Genomic DNA, 25,012 nt, shown 5'->3' with positions numbered 1-25,012 from the left:
AACACAGCTGCTTATACTTGTGACTAAGCACGATGCTGTAATGCTCTCTTCCACAAGTCCTGCTCTGAAATCACTGGAATATTACCAGTATCAACTGGCAACTGGAATATTAGCAGTATCACCTTCTCAAGGGCTAAGCGCTCTGTCCTCGGGATCTGAAAAGCAGCCGTGCTGCTCCTCCACCGTGAGGGGAAATAAGAATTGAACGTGCAAATAACGCAGGACAGATTTTACACAACGTGGTATTTGAGACCAGGGGGTATTTAGCCTGACATGCCCATGCTGAAAATCTTTGGGCTGTTATTTATTCAGTTTTGAGATGTGTTCGTTCTGGAAAGCCGACCTGAATACTCACGTGTGACTACGAGCTTACGTCCAGTGAGTTCTGTTCTGAGATCGTGAGTAACCGGGTTGTACGCTGCACATTTATAGGATCCTTTGTCTTCTAAAGATACATTCAAAATCTGCAGGTTTCCAGATGGAAGAATTAGGTAGTTGTCTAAACAAGTGGGGAAGGAAAAAGAAGATTATGTTTAATTTAATTTCAAAAAAAGGCTTCCTTTTTAAAATTTTTCAAAAATTATTTTCAATAACTCGTCAGATATAGCAATCTATTCTAAATGTAGGATCACAAAGAAATCACGTTGCCACACAAAGGATATTCATTTACAAAGGTAGGTTTAAATAAAACGACTTGCACAGGAAGTTAAGGGTCGTTTGGATGAGCTGTGGGGGGATGTGGGGTAGGGGAGAACTTTGTAGAGCAGGGCTGAGGGTTGGACTCTGATCCCAAGGGTCTTTTCCAACCTGAATGATTCTGTGATTTTGCAAGTTTCTAGAAGTTTTCTTAAGTTTTAAGAAAAAAAAAATCCAGGCAAGCTTTTATTGGATATTTATATTGGGGACCAGTGGCATAAAACATCTCACCTGTTGATTGTTCCAGCCATTTTCCCCGCACCTGAAAGCGAACCTGTGCTTTAGGATTACTTTCTGGCACCTGGCATCCAATGAAAGCCGTACCCCCTTCCTCTGCTGCAACGGCAGGTTTCACCGATGTATCAAAATTAGCTAAACCTGGAAGAGATTGGCAAGAGGTTAAGAGCAGCCAAGGCTTGGGAAAGAGGGGAAGGCAGTAAGCGCAGTATTTGTGTTTAAAATATAGCTGGTTTCAAGGCGATTATCTTCTCTGGTGCAGCATTTGGACACTCATAGCAACAGGCTTGGTCTTTTCTGTAGCCCGTAACAGCATGAACCCTCCGTGCACACACGCTTCCTTGCTACAGAAAGGGCCAGATTTTACATGGGAATAGTGAGGAAGGAACAAATCATTCCTACATTCCCTCAGCTGCTCCAGGAAAAGCAAGCCGAGATGACACTGGTAAGAGAAGACTGCTCGTGGGCTCTGAAGGCACTACAGAAGACAATTTACACTAACAGCAGGAAGCCCGTGCCTAAGAAACATGAAATTGTCTTTCTGTGATGATAATTAAGACAACACTGAGTACAGCAGCACCTCCCACTCAGTGCCATGAGTGATGAGGCAAGCAGAAAGCCTCAACAGCTAACAGCACCTTCTAATTTGCTACTAAAAATCTCAAAGCGAGGAGAAAAGTGCGAAAGCTGCTCTTCTACTCCCTTCATGTTCAAAGCATCTTCTAGGTTGTGAAGTTTTTCTAGGTTAGCCACCCTTACAGCTCTCTTGAGAGGGTCTTGCTATGGGTCAGTACTTTACCAAAACACTTACTTCTCTCACTTATAAGAAATTTTCCTCCCAGGAGGATTTTGGACATGCTCCATAGATGAGGTACCCTTACAGAGAAATCACTCAAATCCTGCTTGACAAAGGCCTGATTCAGACAGCCCTGCAACCCCAAGCAGACAAATCATGCTCACGGAGGAACATTCTATTCCCATTCTCAGCGCCACATCATCCTTTCCATGTGGAAAACATTGCCCTTCCTCTTCTGAAGTTCTTTAAGATCAAATAATTTACAGATCAAGCACCAAGGCAAAGACTGATTCGAAGAACCAGTGCAACAGAGAAGGGAAATGGTCCTTAAAAGGACAGAAGACTGTCCCCACCTGAAGAACATCTAGATAGTTTTAACCAAATAAAATGCTACAAGTGAAAAGGCAAATCTGCAGCTCCCGCTTATTTCCCAGGCAACAATTCCCCCTCATTTCTCCTCAACTCTCAGGCACGCTTCTGCAATGGCATGGCAGCTCAGCTGCTCTTTCAAGACCCTTTTTGAAGAGAAGCTTTTGGGAACCTTGTACTTTCAGGTCAATTCGCTGAAGCGAATGTTATGTCACTGAATAATATTTGTATTTGCTGGAAAGGACTCTTGAGGTCTTTCAGCTCCAAATGAAGCTGTCACCAACACTAAATCAATCAGGTGTGGTTTTGTCTAGTTGAGTCTTTAAAAGCCTCCAAGGATGAGGAACCACAAGCTCTCTGGGGGAATCTGTTCCAGGGCTGCATCACCTGACAGCTCTCAGATGACACAGGAAAAAAAAAATAATTGGTGGAAAGTGCATAATCGATCGCATACTAAGTACTGGCTGAGGAAAAAAAAAAACACCTTGAAACTAAGTGTTTTCTAAAAGTCAAAGAAAAACAAACCATACAAACCAGCTGAGGTCTACATAATTTGCAAGGAGCGAGGAATATAAAGAAAAATTAACTTACTGCCCATCGATACCGTTGCAGGCCTGCTCACAACGGCACCCACGCTGCTGTTAGCGATGCACTGATAGAGGCCAGACGTTGCCAGGCTGAGGGAGACGATTGTCAAAGATCCTGCCTGGATTTCCACCTCTCCTGCCTTGCTGTCCAGAGGCTCTCCATTAAACAGCCAAGAAAGGCGAGCCGCGGGGGGCTCGGCAGAGCAGCCGAGTTGTACCGGCCCACCAGACTTCTGGACAGTAGACAAGGGCTCAGAAATAAAACGGGGAGTTAAATCTAAAAGGAAATACAAATTATATTCAGTGAGCAAACAGCATTTTGCATGAACACGTGTGATAAGGTTAATGATGCTCTGACTAGTACAAAAGACTATAACCTGGTTTATAGCAACGCTCCTGCCGCTGCTCACAGACCTGGCAAATTTCTTTCATCAGAAGGTGAAATATTGCTCAAAAACTAGTCAGATCAAACACGGACAAGTAAAGGGTCTCTAAACTCCAAGCTGCAGTGATACTCAGGCAGATGCCACTTTTTCCTCTGCAAGAGGAACTCATGACAGATTCCTGCTCTCTCTCAAACACCAGGGAAAAGATTCAACCCCCCTGAAGAGGGTAACAGCGATTAAACGACGGTGGGTTCAGCGTACAGGAAGGGTGAGATACACCCCCAAGCGTGCACAGGGCAAAGGCATCACGCCTGCTAGGGGCAGCAAAAACTGCAATCCCACTGGATTTGTTCGGGGTGAAAGAGCACCCGTCACCTGAAGAGAGGGAGTCCGGGAACACGCAGCTGTAGCTGATCTGTCCCACATGAGGCGGGCCCAGACGTGACTTGTAAAATTTTAGAAATGGTAGCAGCCTGCCAGGTATTTATGCAGAACCGTCTCCGAGTCTGCAGAACTAATTAAAAATAGCAGGATAAAAAAAAAAGCTGGAGGAACAGCAAAGGCTCTTGTTAATTCCAAATACATGGACTTCATCAGGACGAGAATGATGAATTGGGCATCCATTATCTTTACTGAGGAAAGATGAACTGAAACAGGAAAAGCTGCTAATAAAGAAAAGGTTCAGTTCCACAAAACTTGGTTATGAGTATCCATTTATTTGCCAGAAGAAAATTCCTGCTTGTTGGAAGAAATTTTTTTCCTATCCTGGCCAATGAAACACTGGGAATTATTTCCATTTGTTTTCCATGGAATTCTGCGCTCAAGATTTTGTACGAAAGGAGCAAGCAAAAGGCAATTAATGCCAATAACTCCTATTTGATTAGAAATATGGGAGAAAATAATATTTAAAAATCGACACAGTGGCAGGGGAAAACAATTCCCCGTTTGTAAATGAGCTAAGGAATTCCAGATAGCACAGGTCAAGATGGTATTAAATGACATCCAAAAGAAGAGACAGTTTTCTTGTAGGTGGGGCCCTCAGCTCATGCTTTTCTTCTCAAGTCAGTCCATCCAAGCTCTGTTTATGAGTTTCAGATGAGAAATTGCGCGTTTTTAATAGAACCATAAACTATCTGCATAAACATAAAACTGGAAATTAAAGTGTGGCTTCACTTAACAAAAAAGATGAAATCCATAGAAATGGTATCCAAGCATTTCACAGGACTCCAGATGTCCATTTTTAGCTTTTAATTAGAAAACTGTTTTTCCTATTAGTTCGGGTTGAATTCCAGGGATAAGAGAAAAGCAGTGACCTTTTTAGCTTGCTAGCCACCAATTTCTACGAAACTGCACTGCTACTTTCATCTTCGCCCCTGCCCTTGCCCATGACACCAACACTTTGTGCTCAGTGTAAAAGCCAGAATTGGTAGCAGTGACCCTGCAGCTGGGATTTATCTCCTATGACTGCTTGAAAAATAAAATTTATCCCATTTGCTTATAACGATTGGCTATGAAGTGCTAAAAGTAGTAAAAGCTTCTTTTTTGTGTGGTTACGTTAAGACAAGCTGACTACACAGAGCAGATGTGTCAATTAAAACCATCCCTCTTCTTTTTTTAACGCAAGAGCTGTTCCAACTGCAGCCACGCATCAGCGTTCGCCTTTCAAAGATCTGATTCCCCTTTCTCCCTGCAAATTTCAAACCCCTCCCAACCCCATGGGAACACAAGATGCACTGTACGCAGCAAAATCGGCATCCAGCTAAGTCCACGGAGATCCCAAAGAACAAATCTATGTAACTGAGAGTCGTCCATGTTCAAGCACTCGTTCTGAGCCAAGTTTTCAAAAGCAAAGTCACATACTCAGCTTAAGACTGCGCTTAAGCGCTCCATGCTTCCTTAAAAGCAGAATATGGATAATATGCGTTGAAGTTGGCCACTTGGACACGCGCTCCAAATCGTTGCTCGTTCAAAAGTACAGGCCCGAGCTCCGAAACCTCCGAGCGAGTCGCCTCGGCGCGGGTGAGAAGGCCTTACCTGAACTCGTGGCGGAGAGGAGGCCCGCGGCAGCGATGAAGAGCAGTGCCTGTAAGTGTCCGAGATCTGGATGCATAGCGCCAAATTACAGAAGTTGAAAGCACGAAGCTCCAGACTAAGATGAGGCACCGAAACAGCTACAAAATAAACAGATGTCCACTGTAAGTCTCAGGAGTTAGTCTTTTAACTCTCTTACAACAAAGTGTTTGGGGTTAAAAAAAAAAAACAAACCAACACGCAACCAGGAAACAGCCAATATTCTTTGCAATATAGAAACCATCTGTAAAAATGAATTAGAAGTTGAACTTAACTATGTTTCCAAGTACTATTCTTAATATAAGATTTTTTCCACAGCTGGGGTATGAGGCATCGGCGCTGAACCATACTGCCTTGATAAATTAAGACTACTTTCCAACCAGAGGAATTGAAGTCCAAAGTAAACAGCTTATCTATTGGAGATAATATTGTTTGCAAACAATAATCATTTGACCATCTATCACCAGGCTACGCTTGTTTTACAAGTTTTTATGAATCTACGCGCTGCGATGCAGCTACCACTCGTAACTGCTCGAAACCTGCTTACTGAGACGGGTCATCTGCTTGCTCCTTCTCGTGTGCTTTACAGTCGACCAGTGGCAAATGTCTACCACAAAAATATCACAAATATTCATCTTGTTCTCATTTATATCCCTAAACCAATAGTGCTTTCTCATATGTACTTCTGGGGCATCCGTTAGGTACGCTTCTACCTACACGGCTGCTTCTACAAGAGGACAGTCCTTTCCTTGGCCATTACACACCTGACTATCTAGGTACATAAGATCTCACTTTCATCACCACAAAATATGAACTAAATCATGAAACCAGCAAAATACAAACTAAATCATTAAACCAGCAACCTAACTCGCACGAGGTGAGTCTCTGAAACAGTGTTTCTGACACTCAGAGTCTCCACCAAACGCTCTTTTCTCTAAGAGAAAAAAAAACAATCTGCAGCTGTCATTCACTTAAACTTTCTATTTGCCTTGTGCAATATTATGATGGATAAGATTTGAGTTCATTTAGCACAGTTACTTCATTTATTAGCCCAGCCATACAATTTTGCTGCTGATAACACTCAACATATACTTCAAATGGCTCATATATCAGACGTGTATATAAACACGCATCGAACACACATACAATAACTAGGGGTTTTACTGGCAGGGCAGCGCACGGAAACAAGTGCAACAATACATATGCTTGACAGAAAGAAGTCCCAGTTTATTGAGCACTCGGAGACATTTGCTTTCCAAGAAGTCGGATCCAGATATCAACAGCAAAATTATTCCCATGGTTTATGTAAAAATAACAGTATTTTATCATCGGAACATCACTGTAAAATATATACACAAAGCAAGCATCAGGAAAAGGCTCCAATAATAATAAGAATCACTCTAGATTTTATAGAGCTATTTGCTTACTGCTACTTCTCCCTGCAAATTGGACTCCAGGCTTAGAATGACAGCTTGAAAGAAGCGCTGTCACATCCCGCTCCCATCCTGGGCAGTTTTATCTGATCCGGCAAATTTATTTCAGCTGTTGGGAAGACCCGGTAATCCTGCAGACCAGGCTGGTTCCCAACGACAGCCGGGGCTGTTTTGGTAAGAGGCAGATGGCAGAAGAGACCGGCCGCGCAGAAGGCGTTTGGGTTTATTTGAATTCTCACTCGGTTCAAGGGCAGGAGAGCTGCTCCACCAGCGAGCGCAGAGGACAAAGTAAACACCCAGAGAACTTGTTAACATCAAACACTTTGCTGAAGAGGGGCGGGGGGCAATGTTGCTTTTTGCCAAATCTTCCCTCGACTATTTATTTATGAAAAGCAATGAAACGTATATTCTAGGTCAACTTTAACCCCAGCACATGGAGCTACTGGGTTATTTTGCAGCTGTCTTTTTAAACAAGGCCAGCTCATTATCTTTAACTAAACTTTATCTTTGGAGATCTACTTTATCCAGTCTCTGATTTCCCTCTGTTTATCTTTCTCTTTACATGTTCCTAGCTGCCAGTGTCAACAGCTACTCCTCTTTTGACCTACCAGTTTGGCTTTCGCAGGCTTGTGGAGTGGTAAAATCAACTGTAAAGCAGAGAGTACACAAAGCAAGCCGCAAAGACCAAAGTTCTTTGACTGGATGAAAAAAAGAAAAATGTTCACTTGAATTGAAGTAGCGTTGTTCAGCAACAACACTCGGGCATCCAAGGAAAGTTTCTCTAACACCTACTTTTGAAGGGACTGCAGAAACCTCTTATTTGCCGGTAGGTATGGGAACACAGGGGGAAGAGGAGATCCAACACACGACCCAAAAATATTCGCTTCTTTCTGTTTCTTCTGTAGATGGTGTCACTACAGAAGCCTCTTGCTAGGTACAGAGAACAGGGCAAGACCACAGCTCGTAGTTTTGGGGTCTTCAGAAACCCAGCAGAGAAACTTTGCCTCTTCAATATTGCATTAATACATATCCAAGTGTTAAAAGGCCTTAGGGTTAGACAAATAGGACTCTTCCCCTTCGCCATCATTTCAACAAACTCCCATTTTGACAGCAAGGACCAGTCACTGGGGACCTACTGGGAACAGAAAGCCTTTGGTTAGAGGTGGCTCCATTTAAGTGTCTCAGCCTCCAAGATGAGCTCACCCAGGAACACCTCTGCACGCTCTTCACTACTCCTCCCTCGAGAGAATGAATCTCCATCAGCAGATCAAACAGTCAACCTTATTTTGAACTAAGAGGTGCCACTAAGAAAATGGGCTATTTCCAAGCCTCTTAAAATAAAACGGTAGTGACAAGAGTTATTCATATAAATTAAGAATAATATCCAAGGTTGAATAGAGGTGGACATGGTTTTCATGGATCAAGGAAAACATCCTTTCCACTTCCACTGGTAATTTCTCCAGACCACGGTGCCACATACCAGAAAGCCACAACATACCAGAAAGCCAAGACATCTGCATCTAAAGTCATCTTCCAATTATTTTCACCCAGCACTCAACCTCCTTGTCAGCTCAAAAGTAACTTGTTGCTCACGGACCAAGGGAAACGAGGAAGATAACGGACTTGTGCCACGAGGAGTCGTCCCGACCATTCCAACGGACGCTCATCCCCCGGAAACGCACTGTGCATGCAGGGGCATCCAGAAATGGGTACCCGGTACTTCTGGAGATAAGATGGAGCACGTCTGAAGACAAAATAATTCTGGTTGTGCGTCTCATTTGTTGCAGACCCTTTTTAAAAGGGACCCCTCCCCTAACAGCTCACAATTTCAGCCTTGCGACCTTCCGGATGCCATCTACAGGCAAGTAAAATAAATCACTAGAGCCAACTCCAAACAGAGGGGAAGGGTACTTATTAATTAATGCCTTTAGGAGCACCAGAGAAGTTTCCCAGCGCAGGAGCAGGGCTGTCACCACAGCCAGGCTGTCACCACAGCCCCAGAATGTGCTGGCTAGGTTCTGCAGGGCAGCCTGCACACCATCACCCGGCTGTGGAGGCCTGAAGATCTCACCAGGATGGACACCGGCCATCCCGCGCCAGGGAGCAGCCCTCGGCATGTGGGACATACCGAGACATCCTACTGGGCTGAGATGGGAAGACACAGGCCCCAGCCCGGCCAGGCAAGCTTCTCACCTCCGACCCAGACACACTCCTCATGGCGAGAGGGCACAGCCCCGGCAGAGACCCTCTCCCCTCTTCCCAAAGCTTCACGCTTGTCGCTGTTTCTCCAGAAACCAGCGGTCTTCAGTGTAAGGCTCCACGTGTCTGGTCCCTTCAGTGTAACTAACTTAACCAATCACCTCCAAATGAACTCACTCCTACCCACACTTGCCCCCCAAAAAGGTTTTACGCTCTAAAAGATGACAAAATGCTGTTTGCCATGCGTGCCCAGCCTCAGAGGATCCCGTGTCCTTCAAAACAGGGCTGAGAACCTGCCCTGCTTATTCACTGGACCATGAACTTCTCATCTCCACCCTTGCAGCTGAGGGCAGAGTCACTACTAAAAAGAGCATTATCTCATACCCATTTTTTTTTTTTCCTCCTTTTCTGATAGTTTTTGCTGCCTCTGGTTTAGCTCCCTGAATCACCTTCCTGCCATCTCAGACCAGCTGGATACCACCAGGACCTCCCTTCCCAAAAGCCAGCCAACACCAGAGGCATTTAGCCACCGCCTCGCCCCGATCTAACAGCAACCCTACTCCTGCTCCATCGCTCCCCTCCAAAACTCATCCAACCTTCAGCGAGCCCATTCAGCATGCCAAGGCTAAAGGAGGAAAGGGTTTCTTCGCTAGCCAAACGCACCGGGTCCTATAAACGCCAGAGCAAAGTGGGGAAGGAGGAGGAGGAGGAAGGAAACGGCACGCTTGGGAACAGAGGGAGTTATTCAGGTTGCCCACTCCACCTCCAGGAGCTGACGGCCCTCGCTAAGAAGCCCTAGGAAAAAATGACAGAGAGCTGCTGCTTCAGGGCAGCACTGCAGACGTGACAACAGTTTTCACTTGGAGTAAAACAGCTCTGGATACTAAAGATTTTGTATTTTTCCTAAACAGCAGCAACTCAAAGTCACATTAATCCAACCTCACCTTATAATACTATATGTGATTTAACACCTAAAGCATGGCAAGTTGTTTTTTTTTTTTCCCCCTAGGTTGGTTTATTACAGAACTAGTGAGAAAAAATTCATTTAAACTTGCTCCCCAAGACTGTTTCCATCAGTGCAAAAATCGTAGCTTTTCAAAGCACCTAAATTTAGAGCAAACAAAACCCCCCGAATTAACTAAAACACTGTGCCTTTAGTGCGAGCGAGCCCAGTTAGATCATTAAATCTCACACCAAGACACCTTAAAAAAAAAAAAGGTATTGAAGCCTGTGGCATTCCAAGAGAAAGCAATCAGACATTCCTGCAGCTCGGCTCCTCAGTGATCTCCAAAGCCTTTGATCACGGACTGTCTTCATGCTGTCCTCCTGGGGTCTGGCAAAATGAGTGTAACAGCTGGCATATAGACTTCATTAGCTTTTTGTGCTGGGGAGGAGCGGGTGAGCAGCCCGGCAGCAACCGAGTCTGCCCGTCGCCTTTACGGACAAACCTCCCCGGTTTAGTCCCGAGTCTTCTGGTAGCCGGGAAAGCCTCGAAGTAGTCGCGAGCGATGCGCAGCGGCGCGCTGGCCCACCGACACGGCCGCCGTACGTGAAGGATGCGGCGGATGGATTTTTTTTAATGCCAACGTGCAGGTTTGAGGTTGCTAAAAGGCCTGCCGAAGCCTCATTTTTATGAATGCTTAATGACCACTCAATCATTAACATCAACCTTTAAAAAGCAAATGCAGCACCTACAGTGTTCATTACCCTCCCCCTCCCCCCTTTTCAGGGTCTCAATCGAGTCAGTCAAGCGTGCAAACCGATCCTGTCGCCAGCAAAAGCATTTCCTTTCACTGTGGTCAGCCAAAAGCAGGGGAAGAAAATGGAAGTGACTTGGAGTTATGGCACCAAAAAGGCCAGACAAGCAAGGAAATAATCAACTCCACATGAGCCACTTCTAGCCCATCACAATGAAAAGGGCCTACGACTAACCCCAGGAAAGGTCAGCGGGACTATGGGGGTCATAAGCTGAAAAAGGCAATAGCGAGCAGCTGCCAGCTGCAATAAGAATCAATGTGTTCCTAATTACGCTCCGAAGAGAGGGCTCGAGCACTGAGGGAAAAAAAAAAGTCATGCTGTAATCACAGCTTGGGTAAAAAAAAAAATTTCAAGTGCTCCTGTTTTACTCTCTTCTCCACCTCGAGCACTGAAACTGCAGTTTCTGTGTTACTAAATTACAGGAAGCCGAGCAATGGAGATAAGGAGCCAGGCATTTACATAAGTAGGGGGTTTTTTTAAAAAAATAATACCGTAATTAGGCATTTGTATTAGAATTATGGCATCGCAAAAGACAGGATTTCAGGAGCGTAAGTAATAAAGTTATGTACTTCAAAGGGGTTTCGTGGGTGCTTTTAGAAAACAAACTGGTGAAAAGCCTGGTATTTTCTCTATCCTAAAAACTCTGACAGGGAAAACCCCACAAAACCAGTTTGCTGACAGTGACCCTATAAACCAAGTGTGAAAGATATAAACAGGTCAGAATGCAATGAAACACACTCAGAGGCACCTACAGAAACAAACCAAATGAAAAGGCATTTAAAAATTACAAGAAAAAGCATCCTTTGATGTTACGTTCGTATTTATTTATTATGTTTTAAACAAATGAAAGTATACTTTCTAGATCCTTATCGTAACAACTTAAGGGAGAAAAATTGGAGTTGCGCAAGGTTTGCAGTCCTCGCCTTGCATGTCATTAACGCCTCCAAATGTCTGCCCCCACCCATGCCTAGCTTCCAAATCAATCAGTGCTCAGCCAGCACCCAAGCGCTCCCTACACCTATTCCCACTTCGTGAGTCCTTTGGTATTTCGACTCTTTTTCATAACATGCATTTTTATAAGCAGCCTTGCATGAGGGCGCACGAAGCTTCAGGCTTGCTCCACCCCCCCATGAATCGGTGATGAATCCCAAGAGCAATATGGGGGCGATAAAATACCTTGTATCAAATGGAATGGCACATTATTGCTGTCAAAATAGAGACTGAAAATTTGCGCAGGGTGGCAGACGGCAGGAAAAACAAACAGCACTGAGCAAACGAGACGGTGACTGAGCTCCCACAAGGACAGGGGACGTGAAGCCCTGATGGCCTTCCTTAATAACAAGGCCTATGTGTCTTTTCCAAAGCTATAAAACATCCTAAATAATGTCAGCTATTTACTCAAACCCTGTTACAGGTAAGGTCCAGCGTTACAGGACAAAGGTGACACAAGATGACATTAAGCAACTGAGGAAAATAGAAGTATTAGCCTAAAAACATGACCAAACTGTTGGCCTGCCTCAAAGATGGAGGAGCAGATCTTTTGCTGAGTTGTTCATTGGAATTTTTTTTTTTTCTATTTTGCTTTCAGGCCTGGAAAGGCTCATGGTTGGTATCAGCTGTTGGACTCTGATCAAAGTTTAACTTTCCATTAATCCTTTGAGTTATATGTGAGGCTGATAGAGATTTTTTTTTTAGAAGACAGTTAAGATTACTCAGATACTTAATTTGCACTCCAATATTTCAAAAACACCTTGACTTTAAAACCTCAGTTTTGGCGTACATATGGTCTTGATAGAAGAACGCATGCTTTGGCATTGACTGAAGAAATGGATTTGTGAGCCGAGGGAAGAAAATTTAACAGTTTGTGTACTGTGCCTCTGCAGCACGCAGCTGAAAACACTCCTGAGTCACTGGCCTGCTATCAACCCTCGTACGTGCTCTGATCGGGGAGACCTGGGATTCCCACCCTGTTGTATCAGCACCGGTCACATCAGGGGAAAAAAAATAAATTAAAAAAAAAAAAAAATCACAGAAGCCACACTTTCCTACCCACAAACAGGCATAACAATTAGGTTAATTTTATTATTAACTTCAGAAAAAAAGCTGAGGCAGTCCCCCTGCTGCCACACTAATGAAGTGGGTATGGTTTCTGACTCTTCTAGCCTCGGGGGAAGAAAGAGAATAGAGCATTAGCCTAATATACAGTTCTGCTGGGCTGCAATTATCCTTAAATGCCTAAATAAGGGCTTTTAGACCCCAAGGGATCTGAAGGTATCATTAGTCTAACAGTTCTATCAGAGCAGACCAAATACATACAAAATTCTCACCCTTTGCTCCTCAGGGCCCCCCCAGACCTCACCACCATCATTCTCTCCTGGTTGGGCACTACTTTGCCTCACGGTCCCATTTTCTCCCCTGTCCCGATCCTGTCGCACCGCCGTACGACCAAGGCCAGCTCTGCTCACCGTCCACCACGTCTCCAAGGGTCCTTCTGCAAACACCCCCCTCTCCGCCCCTTCCTGCAGGGCTGCCCCGATCCTCAAGCAAAGCGTTTGTTTTACTTTTTCAACCAAGTGATTTTCACCAAGAATGAGATTTCGCAACCAGTTTAAGCCAATTTAAAGACAGGCTGCTGCCGAGGAGGGCAGTAACACCTTCCTTCAGGACCTGGCTTGCATTCTCCTATCTGCACCAACCATCGTGCGGCCACCGAGTGAGTCAGATCTGCTGGCAGATCCAGCTGAAAACCCAGCCAAAATAAAATGAGGTTTAGTTTTCACCTGGATGAGGGAGCAGTTTCAGCTCTTGGAGTGCTAAGCCCGAAGGAGGGGATAGGAATGGACGTCCACAAAAGGGAACTTCGTGCTCTAACAGCGCGAGGCCTCAGATCAGCTTCCAAAGCACCAGCCCAGTATCTTTAATAAACGCTGAACTGCAAGAATGTAGGCAAAAATTAAGAAAAAAAAACATACAAAACCCAACTCCAAGTGAGACGTGCCCATTTTCTCAAGTGAGCTAGGGCACTCGCTGTCCTAATTATCCGAGTTACACCTGCACATGCCACAGCAAGCTCCAGTACTGCCTCAGGCTGTGTCTTTTCCCCTCCAAAAAGTCTGGATTTTGCGCATCAAGGACAATCCCCCGTGTTTATAACCTCTCTACAGTTCCTATAACTGGAATCAAGCTCGATTTAAAAAAGGCCTAGAACCACAGGCTTGCTCTGGTCATCAGAAAAAACCTGCCAGACTCTCAGACAGAGGAGTCTGTGTCCACACATGTTGCCCAAAGGTCCGTGTCCAGCAGCGCCCTCACACCTGACAGGTTTTGATGTGAGAGAAGGTTCAGGAAAAGAAGAGCAACCACGGCCGAGCTGTCAGAGGACAGCAAGCTCATTTCCGAGGCGATTCCAGATGAACACCGACACCTCGTTCATCGGTCGCCTCCAGCAAGCAACAGCTCTAAAAAACGCAAGAAAATGGGTTCTTTTAGCTGCCTTACCCCGAGTCCAACTCAGTCTGTTGCAACTTGCAGGGATCCATGCTATCCGTGAGCCCTTAAAGGGAAGCACAACTATTAAATCCACACCTGCAGCCAGAATTTATAGCAACCCCATCTACTGCTGTCTTACATCATAGGCAATTAGGAGCCTGTGAACTCATGGCTGCAGGATATGGGAGGCGCGCTGGAACCGAGAGCAAAGCCTGTGTGTTACAGCACAGTCGTTAGTCACCCTTCAGAATACACCGTGCCTGCGGATGGCTGAAATCATGCACAAACCAGAGCAACCGATCCGTTTTGACTCGGTTTCCTAAACAAAAGCGCTGTCCTCCACTTGCAATTGCTGCTTCCCCTCCTTTTCCAGTAGTGCACGCGCCGTCACGTGCGATGCCAACGCGCGCCGCTGCTGAACCCGGCCTCCGGGGCAAGACAGGCAGGAGCACAACGCTTATTAAAAAGCAAAGCGGCTAACCAGCGACAGCTGAGGGAGAGAGCAGGAGAGAGCCCGTCCTTTCTTCCCCTGATTAAAACAAGCCTTCGAACAATTCGTCCTTCGGCGTTACAGTAAGCTAACGGGGTAATTCGGTTTTACTGCTCTCCTCCCCTCCCTCCCCCCACGCTCAAGAGATCAAACCTGGTTTCAAAATTGAAGTCCGAACTCTGGGGTAAAACCACGCTTTTTAACCTAGAGGGAAGGAATCCTGACGCGTTCATCCAGCAAAACAATCCCATTCGCCTCAGGCCCAGATAAAAGCTGTCTCAATGTGACAGCTACACAGGAAAATAAAAAGGAGAAAATCATGTTGGTCAGGGGAGGTTTGCTACAACAAACTGACCTGGCTCCCACACGAGGCGCGGGGTAGCGGAACACGGGGGAAGGAGAGGGGGACTTTGGGTTGGGTTTGCTCAGCAGCGTTGCACAACCGAGCACCAGTGGAGCCAAAGGAGAGCGTCGATCCAAGGGAAGGAGGCAGCAACGATCACGAAAGCGTAGCCCGAGGGTTCGGCTTCTCCAGCTCTGCCGCTTCACCTGCTGCGGCCGAGCTCCGAGGCGATGCCGCGCCATCGGCTCAGCCCTGCGAGAGGCTGGGACCCCAGCCCAGAACAGACGGGGCAGTCGGGGGCACCACCTCAAAGAGTTCCTGAGTCAGAGCCCTCAGTCTCCTCCCGTGAGTCAGGGTAACGGCAGCAGAACCGGTTCAAACACGAGCGACTGATAGGAAAGTAGTTAAGTTTCATCACGGGTACCAGGGAGAATTTTCCACCAGGGTAACCTGACTGCGCCCTGTTTCCACTCGCACAGACACATCCTGCTTCGCCGAACAGGATTTCTGTTCAGACGTTCGACGGCAGACCGGGGATTCCGGGAGACACCTTCCCAAAGGAAGGAGGGACACTGCTGCCGCGGCTTCGCAAGGCAGGAAGAAGGTTCGAGACTCCTCGTAGCACGTCAGCTCCCCCACAAGACTTTAATGCCGAGCTCAGCAACACAGAGGGGCCCTGCGAAGATAACCGGCTGCCGGGACTGCATCCATCCCACGTTAGCATCCATCAGATAGCAAGAAAAACAAGATTAAGCAGCACCATGGCATTAGTCTTCATTTAAACTTGGCAAAGAAAGCGAATATTTCTTTTTTTTTGTTGGCTTCTCTCCGTGTGTTTTTTTTAAAAGCAATCTCAGACTTCGCCAGAGAAAGGTGCCTGGACTTTTTAATATTGGGGGATTAGAAGGGACAACACTCGTACAATTGCCAGACCCCAGATAAGTAGTGAACGCTTAGGTTAAGCAGGCTAGCATCTGCCTCCTGCAATATATACATTTCCAGGGTGAAAATAAACAGCTTCACACCTTTGGCTTGAGGAGGACTTCAGCTTCTTTTACATCCTCAACCTGCAGCCTCACCACTCGAGGAAGAAGGGTTGGAAGGGTGAGGGTTACTTGCAGTTCCCTTATTCCAACCTACAAGATTAAGGCTGGAAAACTGAACGTCTCCTGTCGTACCAGGTAGGCGGATTAAGGTCTTTGCTACCAGGCGTAGGGTCTGGTGTTGCTTCGTTACGTTTCACTGCAATCAGTAAGAGTTGTTTCAGACAAACTCTGAATAGACATACCCGCCGTGTGTGTGGGTGACACACGAGCAACGCCAAACACACTAGCTTGGAAAAACGTTAAGTGCTCAGCTCAAAAGCCCATAATTGAGAAAACTGCGCCTCGATTTCATGCCGCCACCCAGTTCACCAGAAAGCTGTTCCTACGGCGATTCAGAGCCCAAGAGACTTAAGCCAGTATCCACCATCTATGATCCGCTCCTAGACTCATCTCCGGCTGATCCCGACTCGTGCAGCAATTTGAAAGTGCAATTTGCACCCAAATAATGCCTCTGTCCGAATAGCTGAATTGAAAATGATATCATTAAGCTTGAAATTTCAACATATTTAGAGAGTTTTGATAATAACATTTTTGATTACATCCGTTGCCAGCTTCCTTCTACACCCTGACAAAGATTTAAAGTATACATTCCTATTTCATTCTGCAACAAAGATTAGTGGCAGGAACAGAAAACATCTTCTGTTCCAAAAACCCCTCAGGGTTTTCCTCCTTAGCTTTCATTTTATTAGAGAAGCCTCAAACCTCCATCAAGCTGCGATACACTGTCACTGCAAAGGATTTAGGCAACAAGTATCCAAGTGCTACACCAAAAGGCACCTTCGGAAAAGGCTCTTCAGAAACAAAGAGATTTCCTGAAGCTATTGCAAATGTGAAATAGTTCCTCAGAAGTAACAGCCCTCAGCAAGGTTTATGAAAATCTGAGCCTACGCTTGAGCATACGCACACGTAGCCGTAATTCCAAAACTTTTGTGAGCTCTCATCACGGGGAAGGGGAGGGGGGAAATAAAGGAAAACCACATGCTATTGTTTAGCTTAACGCCGCAATACATTTAATCTACATGGAGTTGGAACATTACACAGCAAAACTCTTCAGCTACCAGAAGTTACGTACAGCCAACACCAGCAAAACTCATTATCCAAAGGGGGAAATGCCGGTTTTAAGATCTTATCTCTGCCCCACACAGCACAGAAATTGTCCAAAATACAGCTGAAAGCTGTCACTAGCGCTTCCGATCCCACACCCCACGGGGATCGGATCAGTGCAAGAACACCAGCCCTCAAAACTCAGGAAAGCCAAAGCTGAGGAGTTTCACCAACTTGACCTATCAGAGCTTTTGCCAGCGAGCGAGTAAATCTACAACAGATTTGGGGGTCCCGAGCAGAGGGGAGGACCCACGCAGACACCTATAACCATTGCACCTCACCTCCTCTTTGAGCCTATCAACAGTACTCACGTGTTGGAAGGTGTTAAAGCGATAAGACACAGGTTACGAGCTGCCAAAGTGTTATCCCAGTATATCCACAGGGATGATAACAGATTTCGCTACGTGAATTCCATCGCCAAGTTGCGCAGCTCCCTTCCCAGCCTCCTATCCGACCGTGGGTGATAACGGGGACGTGTCGCTGGGAGATGATCTTTGGTGTGTGGCTCCAGAGCAACCCCGACCGGCTCAAAAGGCTGTGGATCTGCAGATGAGCTATCAGCTGGGTGGGCAGGCACAACCAAAAAAAACCATCTTCAAGATTACATTTCTACTTCTAAGCCACCCATTGCCATCTCCTTATCCCCAAGAAGTTCATTCCCCCATCCCCAATTTTCAAGCTCCTATATATAACTTTTTTCCTGGACCCAGAGCTGCCTTGTGTTGGGGGACGCTCACTGCCACCAAAAGCTGCAAGCTCACCCCCCCGGCAGATGCCAGCACCAGCATCGCTTCTAACTGGGGTAAGGAGTACACGCCGACGGGTGACGATGTCATGGCCTGAGCAGACAGGTGACATCATGGCCAGAGCAGCCCGCAGGCACCCTCTCCAACCCGAGCCTCCCCCCAGCTTGGCAGAGCTGGGGTTTATCTCCCCATCCACCTGGGACCAGAGGCCTTTGGCACAGCCCCAGCCTCATCCCTCCCTCGGTACGGGGGCCGGCGCACACGCAGGTTGTTGGGAGATTTCAGGAGGCAGGCGGAATGAAACGGTGAAGAAAGAAGCTTTTCAGAGGGGGAGGTGGGGAGGAGAGGCATACACGTATTAAACAAATCATCTGTTTGGAGCGCTGGCTCCTACTTGTTCTCGGTTATATTATTCACTCAAGAGTGGATTAATCCATCACTGCAAAGGAATCTCCTGATCTCAGAGATAAAGGCAACAAGTCATGCACTGACTGTCTGTGGATCCTCCTGAAAATCACCAGCCTCTCTCATACCCTTATTTGGGCCGAGCTATCAACTCTTAACAAACAAGAAGCAAAAAAAGAAAATTAAAAACCAAAAAAAAAAAAAAAAAAAAATAAATCACCTGATAACAGTAACCTTACTTGGGAAAACCTAGCTTGGATCAGTCTGGAAGCAAGTAGGGGATTTCAGCCCAGAAGATTCATCTTCAGTTTGTTTCAGAAGGGGCCACGTTAACTGTCCTCTTCCCTCGCTGCAGCTCCCAGGTGGGACTCGTCCTCCCAAGAGGAACAGTCACCGGGGGGTCACCTCCTGAACTGGGGTGTAAAAACAACATGATTTCTTTAAAGATTCTTTAGAGTGAGGCCCTTTAGCCAGATAAACAGTTTGTTTCACTCAGTGAGGACTGGGAAATGAAAACCCCCAGTACCACGAACAAGGGAATCTCCAGCTAGAGCAGGCTGGACACGGGGCGTCTACACAAAATACAACAACTCGCCAAGAGGAAGGACACCTCCAGCGCCCGATCGACCTCCAGTGCTTCAGCAGAGGACACAGGGCAATTAGAGGCATTCGCAAACCCTCTTCCCTTCACCTGAGATTAAAGGGGGGCAGAGAAGACCCCCACAGCCCACCTCTGACCAGAGCTGGCAGCCCAGCACAATGGAGGTGAGGTGGAGCGAGCCAGCACCACACAGCCCACCGCTGCCTTTGCAAAGCCAAAACACCCCCAAAACACCCCAAAAATGTAAGCCAGCGGTGCCCAGCCCCTCCACAGAGTTTTTCAACAAGGGGCTGCTCACAGCAGGAGCACTTTCCCTCCTCTGGCGTACTTTGGTGTTTTATGGGTTCGCTGCAAGGAAAACCGAGGTCTGCGAGGCAGGCAGACTTTGTACGTCTGCGAGGTAGGAAATATTAAACTTGTCTTTGAATTAAACAAATAAGGCTCAACCGCTTGGTTCATTATCAGATACAATGGTTGAAGTCTGCGGGGAAAACTAAACAGCAAAAGCCAGGGTATAAATCAAAGGCATGATCAGACAGACAGGTGAGGCCGAGGGTGCGGTTTCACCTTACAGCTAAGCCGAGCCCAAAGCCAGCCGCTGCCAAAAGGGATGGTCTCCGTCCCCCCACCCTCCCACTGCTTCTGGCGCTGCCCCCAGCTGCCAAACTGGAAGAAAATATTTCAACCGAGCTTATCTTGCTCTGGGTTTAGGGGGATTATTTTTTTTTTTCTTCCCCCTGCCGTTTTAGTGAGCTGAACTGGTTTAATCGGGCATTTCTGGTGAGTGGCAGGGAGCAGGAGATGGAGGAGGAAACAGCAAGACCCCCCCACCCCGCAAGGCAACCGGCTCTTGGCCCAGCTGCAGCATCGAGAGCGCAGTTTTATGAGACAGCTAAGCCAATTTAAAAGCCAGCTGCTGCCAAAAAGGGGCCATTCCCCCCCCCAACACACCCCTCCAGCCCCCAGAGGCCTCCCCAGTCATCGGGGTGGAAGATTTAGCAACTCTATAACTGCGGGGCAAGATCCAGCGGAAAGTTTAGGGCTGGTTTTTTTTTTTTGAAGGGTTAGCTGGAGTCACTCCCCCCGCGGCAGCTTCACCACTGGATTCCCACAGCAGGGAAGAGGCAGGAACATACCTGCCACCTCCTGCAGCAGCGAGTCCTCCAACTGAGCTGTAATGTGAAACTGCGCCCAAGGAGCCGGGGAGGGGGGAAAAGAAGAAAAAAAAAATAATAAAGTCCCACCTGGCTAGAAGAGCTCTGAGACATCTCATAGGTATGGGAAATGGGAAAACAACCCACCTTGCATGATTATTTTCCCTCCTGTTGAAAGACAGAAGATATTTCTCGCATAGAAAGAGCAAGCAGGGGCTTAATGGAAAAGACAGGTGGTCTGGATGCACAAGTCTCAATCCCTAGTAAGGCTGAACCAGCACTTTACCCTGAAGTGATAACTGTCACTGGAGAATCATCATCTGCACCGGAAAGGGAGAAGCGAGCTGGGGAAACTTAGTGGAAAACTACGATACGCTCAGTCCTGGAAGTTGTACTGAGCCATCTACCAAGGAAATGGCTGGAAGAACACTGAACTGGAAAAAAAATAAAATATATACACACACACACGCAGAGGAAACTATCTATTCTAACAATTCCTGGGTAGCTGGAGACCTCTCGTTACCTCAAGTAACGCGGCAAAGAGGTTTTTTTGCTGAATTTGCCAAGGACAAACACTATCCCAGAGCGAACACTGGGGGAGAATGGGCCGTGCAACACCAGGGCTTGCTCGGGGAGGTTTTCAGGAGAGCATTATGCTAGTGGGAAAGGGAATATGCCTGGAGAGCAGACCAAGCACCAGCTCACCTGTTAAACTAGATCAAAATAGCAAAAAAAAAAGTGCACAGAGAACACAGTTTGGTCCCCATGTACAAGCCTTAAGAGTCAGGATTGCAAGACAAGCTGGAAATCCCCACTTGAAGAGGAAGTTTGACCAATTCTGCTTGCTACAAGATTTTAAGCTCCGTAAGCCAGTATTTTGGAATAGTCTCACCCCAGCTGCAGGCAGGGATCAGCTCAGAAGCTCCCTGGCCCACTGCAACACTGAGGAAAACCAGAAAACTGATAGAAAAACACTGCAGCAGGTAGGAAAGCAGCGTGACTCAGCTGAAGGGAACCACTCGCTAGTCAACAGAGTGTAAGCAAAGCAGTAGACAAAAAACTGACTCTACATATAAAGGTCAAGTTTACAGTATCAATAAATTCATACAAATTAGATGTTGCCTAACAAAAGACGTTAAGCAGGTTTCTGAGCTGCGTGCAGCGCGCCGATTAAAGCGATTCCGTGTAAAATGTTATCTGGAGTACCAGATCTCAACAGATTTGTGGGTGAAGACTTGCTCAGACTCAGGGCTTCTGGGACTAAACCAAAGGTTTCAAAGCCTCACTGGCACCAAGTTCACCAGCAACCAAATTTGCAGCTGTCACCCAGCCTTAAGGGCAGTCGTGGGATCTGAGCCAAAAAACATGAACTCCATGAAACAAAACGCATTTTTGTGTCATTTTGCCCGTGTTTGTGTTCCCCAGCCCCACAATCAACTTCCTAGGGAAGGTGAAATCAAAGCAGTTGGTCCTTCACGCCATCAGTCACATCAACAGTGACCACGTGAAGAGGAGCAGTGGCTCGACTGTGCCGTGCGACTGGCCACACGCACGTCTGCATCAGGCACCGCGTCAGAAAACACCTTTATTCCCCAAAATTATTTAACCCACACACGCTTCCCAGTTTGGCTTTTCAGCGCCGCAGCTGAAGTTTTGCTGGTCTTGCACTGAACGGTCTTATCGCAAGCAGCCACCAAATTAATTTCAGGGGTCTTGGTACAACCAGGGACTTCGTTCGGCAAAGCAGGTCTGATCGGGGGATACGCAGAGGAGGATTTATGAGATGACGAACACCGGTACGGCTGGGCGCTCACGCGAGCGAATCAATTGCTTTGCTTCACAATTTCCACCATCTGCAGAAGCAGTCTTTAAACAAGTCAGTGTATTTTTAAGCTCTGACAGTTAAAATCCTCAACTGACATCACCTGAAGTTGGAGCACAGCTGCCTTATTCCTCTGGCACGCCAGTGAGCCAAAGAAAGCAGGAGCCTCAGTTTACGGGCTTACAGCACACCTTGAGATAATGAAAGCGCTGGTGGGATCTGCCCCCGTGGCAGAGTCAGGCCTCTCCTTACGTGGTTTTTTCCCCCCTCAGTCTTGGGGTAAGAAACACAAAGTTTAGTCCCAGTGCATCCCAGCAAGCCAGCAGAGGGAGCAGGCAGGAGTCCCGGCCCAAACCCCGCTCACCAGCATCCAGAAGGTCTGGCAGGCAAAGAGCACCGGGTTGAGCTGGAGTCCCACCAAACCCCAAAAAGGATGAAAAAAGAACCAAAACTGCAAAAAGCCCTACTCCAAGCTGCTTTCCGTGGTGTATCAGAGCTTGCCAAGGCAGGAGCAGCCCACCTGCCCGCACTTCACCTTGCACGCACAGGCAGGGCTGTTGACAAGTGCTCGGGGCAGCTTAAGGGTGTAAATCGCATTAATCCAAGCGACAAAGCTACCGCGCTCATCCTCGGGTGAATTACTAATCCCTCACCACTAGAGCTGTTCCCATCCTACTTCCTACCCCTCAGAGGAGGAGAAAAAAAAAAAAAACGCAAAACCCAAACCTTTTAACATGAAGCAGGCAGGTAACCCAGCAGATCCTGTCTCGGTATTTTGATCTGCCAAGTCGAGCTTTAAGTAACCGCGTAGTTTTGAGCGACAGCCACGGGTTTCTACGGCTGCTTCACTAGCCCGTGGATTTTTCTGGGATGTAGACCGAGCCAGTTGGAGGCTTCCCTCTTGTTTTGGAGAAGGGATTAAAGGAAAATGTTTACTTCTTTTTAACGGAGCAGTGCTCTGTTATCAAGCCTTCCCCACAAGAGAGGCTTGTAACTGCTATAAAAAAAAAAGAAAGGAGGGTTTGGTTTCGACGCATCTGAATCACACAAGCTGCGCTCGCCGCCTGTTTGAGCTTGGTGGAACAAAAGCATGCTGGTTGTAATTAGGGTTTATAATATCAAGTTTAACAGAAAAGCGTTAAGAAACCACCCTGCGGAACGTTCACCGCTACTCGAGGCGAGAATTTTTGGAATACAGCAACACGAAGGAGTGGGCCGTTGCCCTCAGCAACTACTATTACAAAAGCACTTTTTTCTCCTTAAAGAAGTTACAGGCAGGCAGTACGTCACATAAATCACCAACTGTCAAAACACCAGAGTTGCGGGAGACGAGCAGAAAAGCAAACCGGCTCCACGGAGCTCGGCTTTAAGCACCAGCACAACAGGATTACCTGCTTTGTTCAAAGAAAACGCCGGGCCACGAACGACAAAACCCCGGAGAATAAAAGTTTACGCGCTCCCAGTCACCTCAGTGACCAGTGGCTGCGGAGTGACAACCCTGGTGTTTGGGTTAGTAAATTGTATTTCTGGTGCATGTGTGAAAGATACAACTCACTGAGTAAACACCCCTTCAGAGCTGACAGTTTTACAGCCGCAGGCTCAGCGCGGCTACTCCTTCTCAGAAACCTCCGAGCACACAGACGCAGCAAATCATTTGGGGAAAGCAGTAAAAAAAAAAAAAAAGTTACATAAAGCCATCACATTTACCCATTCGCCAATCCTTTAAAAAGTTACGAGGCAGGGGCAAAATAAACATCGCCTGTTTTCTGCCTAACAGTTGAAAGTTGTGTGTCACGTCTGAAAAACATTTCCCTTTTGGTTTAAAAGCATCGATATTGAAAACATGCAATAGCTGGCTGGAAAGTTCTTTCATTGAAAGTCAGCAACTGTATAATTATTATTTTTTTTTCTGGCAAAGAGACAGACAAAGCAGGCAGAAGTGATTTAAAATTCAAGAAGCAGATAGCTTTAGGGATAGAGGCGCCTTAATAAAAAAAAAAAAAGAAAAGAAAACCAGGGTTAAGATGTCACGATGCTTTACAGCCGGAGTCCTCGGGCATCGCACACCACCTCTTGCTTTAGGGGCTGACTTTCAACCGCTCTAATCGCGGAGAAAGTGACCTTTACGGATTAAAAGCAAACCCTGAGATTATCAATTTTAGGACGGTTCAGAGGCGAGACGCGACCCCAAGTCCATCCCCCGCCGCATCGCCGCGGCGACTTCAAACAGCACAGCATTTTAACGACAAATCTCGCAGAGTCAGAGCAACTTTCACTGTGAAATAAGACCGTAAATCAGTAACAGACCGGAGGCAGAGCAGGGCAAACTGCGCTCTGAAGAATTTTTTTTCTCCGACTCACCAAAGCGCTCTCCACACAGGCTCGGTTTTAGCCTTTTCTCCCGCTCAGTCTCACAGACCGAGGACACACACACACACACACACAAAAAAAAAAATCAAGTCAGACGGTTCGAATAAACCCTGCGCCGGAGCCCCGGCTTCCAGCGGAGCACGAGCAGCCCCTCCGGTCCCGCCTCGGCCCCCGGGGGTGGGGGGTGCGGGTCCGGCTTCCCGCCCGCCGCCGCGCTCCGTCCCCTCAGGTGCCGCCTCAGCGCGTCCCCCCCCGCTCCCGCCCTCAGCCGCCGCCCCCCGCCGGCGCCGGGGCTGACAGGGGCCGCCGAGCCGCCGCCACCTGCGCGTCCCCCCCTGCCCTGCCCTGCCCCGCCCGCCTCCGCGCCGTCCCCTCACAGCGCCCGCGCGGCGGGAAGCGCCCGCGTTACCTCTCGGCGGCAGCAGCCGCCGCGCCCCCTCCCTGGTCCCGGTGCCGGTGCCGGTCCCGCTCGGCGGCGGCTCCCCAGGACATTCCAGGCTGGAGCGGGCGACCCGGCGGACGGGAGCCTCCATCCAACGCCGCCCGGCCGCGCCGCTTATCTCCTTCCCCCCCTCCCCGCCCCGCTCCCACCGGCGCCCCGTGTCGGAGGAGGCGGCGGCGGCGCCGCCTCTCCCCTGGCCGCCCCGCCCCGCGGACCGTACCAACGGCGGGCGGGGGGGGAGCGCGGGCCGGGCCGCCCTGCCCTGGCCCGGGGCGGGGAGCGGGGAGCGCGGCCGGAGGGTCCGTGCGGGCGGGGCCGGCGTGCGGGACCTTTAAGGGGAAAAGCGGGGGGGGGGGGGGGGAGCTGCACGTGCGCGCGCTGCCGCGGGGCTCCGCGCGTCACACGGGGG

General features: G+C 47.8%; 1 protein-coding gene across 1 annotated transcript in view; it reads right to left on the bottom strand.

Moving 5' to 3' along the window:
* Positions 1 to 24,735, bottom strand: part of CDON (cell adhesion associated, oncogene regulated) — a 56,924-nt gene extending 32,189 nt beyond the window's left edge. The window contains exons 1-5 of the mRNA XM_074851092.1: positions 24,571 to 24,735; positions 5,106 to 5,242; positions 2,690 to 2,962; positions 928 to 1,074; positions 356 to 499 (exon numbers count right to left, since the gene is read on the bottom strand). Coding sequence (XP_074707193.1) covers positions 356 to 499; positions 928 to 1,074; positions 2,690 to 2,962; positions 5,106 to 5,181 — 640 coding nt within the window. The 5' untranslated portion in view covers positions 5,182 to 5,242; positions 24,571 to 24,735. The remainder of the gene's footprint in view (positions 1 to 355; positions 500 to 927; positions 1,075 to 2,689; positions 2,963 to 5,105; positions 5,243 to 24,570) is intronic.
* Between the last annotated feature and the right edge of the window lie 277 nt (positions 24,736 to 25,012).

The sequence above is a fragment of the Strix uralensis genome, chromosome 26 (assembly GCF_047716275.1).
Source record: "Strix uralensis isolate ZFMK-TIS-50842 chromosome 26, bStrUra1, whole genome shotgun sequence".
Taxonomy (NCBI): domain Eukaryota; kingdom Metazoa; phylum Chordata; class Aves; order Strigiformes; family Strigidae; genus Strix; species Strix uralensis.
The sequence above is the reverse complement of the archived record's forward strand: the minus strand, read 5'-3'. Positions and strand labels throughout refer to the sequence as shown.